The 2,185-nt window shown below is 35.3% G+C and overlaps 1 protein-coding gene across 1 annotated transcript in view; it reads right to left on the bottom strand.

The window, feature by feature from the left end:
* Positions 1–1,631: 1,631 nt before the first annotated feature.
* The window catches only part of LOC105530520 (T-cell activation inhibitor, mitochondrial-like), a 39,828-nt gene continuing 39,274 nt past the window's right edge, over positions 1,632–2,185 (bottom strand). The window contains exon 5 of the mRNA XM_011968092.1: positions 1,632–2,006. Coding sequence (XP_011823482.1) covers positions 1,732–2,006 — 275 coding nt within the window. The 3' untranslated portion in view covers positions 1,632–1,731. The remainder of the gene's footprint in view (positions 2,007–2,185) is intronic.

The raw sequence follows: 2,185 nt of genomic DNA, 5'->3' as shown, positions 1-2,185 counted from the left end.
TCAACTGAACCACAGACCATTTGCTTCTCTGAAACCCTTTAATACATTATTCTTAAGCCCTTTTAACTTGAGTAAAGTCCAACAACTGTTATTTTTGCTGTTTTGGCTTGACTTACTCTATCTCACTGTTTTCTATACCCATAGGCCAGTAATTCCCAACTTTTTGTTCATCTAGACACAGCGCAAGATAAGTACAGCAATATCCTCCTGTGGGTGTAAGCAGAAGTTGTATGTGCTGTGTATCCCACATAAAACTTGAAGGCAAGGCTGAGAACCTCTCTTCCAGTTTGTGCTCAGAGAAATCTACTTCAACTCCCACCATAGCCTCTGTGTGCAATTAACCTTAAATTATCTCGTTTTTCTATACCAAAATTTTCAATTCAGCAACCTCTATGCCACCATGACTCTACTTTTTATTTATTTATTATTTTTTGGAGACAGGGTCTCACTTTGTCACCTAGGCTGGAGTGCAGTCACACGATCATAGTTCACTGCAGCCTCAAACTCCTGCACTCAAGGGATCTTCCTGCCTCAGCCTTCCAATTAGCTAGAACTACAAATGTATACCACCATGCCCGGCTAAATTTTTGTATTTTTTGTAGAGATGGGGTCTTGCTATGTTGCTCAGGCTGGTCTTGAACTCCTGACCTCAGGAAATCCTCCCACCTCGGCCTCCCCAAATGCTGGGATTATCAGCATTAAGCCACAGTGTCGGGCTCTTCTTCATTTTTTACCCGACTTCTTACTGTGTCATTACTTCTGGTCCATCATTAAATTATTATTCCCAAATGCACATTTCCATCTCAGAAAAGAATCTGAACAATTAAAGTCATCATATTTAGGGAAGTGATTTATCCATCAGTTATGCATATAGATAAATATCATAGACTATCACACGTAGGTACATACATATACATCTTCAGACACATACTTCTGTCCTTTTCTGTACTAGACTCTGCTACCTTCCTACCTCTTCAGCCTTATTTGGAATCTAGCTAGGTAACAAGGAGGAATCCCTTAGTACAGATAATCCACAAAGCAGATATTATGCCAGTGGATAATGAAGGATCATTTACTATGCCATAATGAGAGAATCCTCTGATAAGCCACTGGACTTTTTAGATACAATCATAGGAAGAGAATGTGATGGGTCTTTATGAAATCCAAAAATGACTTAAAAAACATAAGGTAACTTTACAAATAAGGCATGCCAAATAATAGAAAACATTTTATATATGGTTTTTATAATTTAAAAAGTAACTCTTTAAAGCAGCTATTCTAGATGATATTGAATAATTCTGTCACCATGTATTTTTCTCATGTATGGATTATTACACTGAAGTACATCACTACTGAACTATCCATTAGAAATGCCTAACACATGAAGAAGAGTAAAAAATATTTGTATAGTCTTAGGTATAGCCTTTCTCCATGTACCGGGGGTAACTTGAATAGAATTTTTAAAACTTAAACAAAACAATCTCCTGCATGTGTTTGGTATCAAAAGACCACAACTTTAAATATAGCTAGAAGTATTTTGGCAACTTTAAGTAAGAAACATGAAATATATTTTTCATAATGATTACTGGATTAACTAGATTGATAGCATTACTTTTCCTGGAAAACTAGGCTTTAATTTTAAATGTGAACTATACTTTTTATTTATAAAAAAAATGTTTTTGCCATTCCAATACATCAGTGTCATAAACACAAACTACAAATACAGTCTAGTTAAATAAAAACTTTTACATACGTGAGAGTTGTTTCCATTCTCGAGACTTGTTCAAGGTCTTCATCAGGGTCCTTGAATCCAGTAAAGGAGTAATAAGACTTGTCCCATTTGATGGGCCTGTCAGGCATCCTTTTAGCTTCTTTGAGAGGCTGGGTATGCACATTAGTATTCAAGCTTTGGATATGTTCAATAGATAAACTGCAGGAGTTGAGAATATATAATACTGTGCTTAGCAGATCTCTGGTGTGCAAAGTAAATTTGACTGCTCGAAATCCTAGAGAATATAATTCCCCCAAACAATTAATACAGATGATTATTTGCTTTATTTCAACATGTATAAAATCAAAATCTTTGAAAACATTCTATTACTGATATTTGTCCTATTAGCAAATCACCTGTAAATAGAAAAATGACTTCCCTTCTCTAAAACTATACCACACAATGTTTTACCTT

Source organism: Mandrillus leucophaeus, unplaced genomic scaffold (assembly GCF_000951045.1).
Source record: "Mandrillus leucophaeus isolate KB7577 unplaced genomic scaffold, Mleu.le_1.0 Scaffold829, whole genome shotgun sequence".
NCBI lineage: Eukaryota > Metazoa > Chordata > Mammalia > Primates > Cercopithecidae > Mandrillus > Mandrillus leucophaeus.
This window is presented reverse-complemented; position numbering and strand designations above follow the sequence as displayed.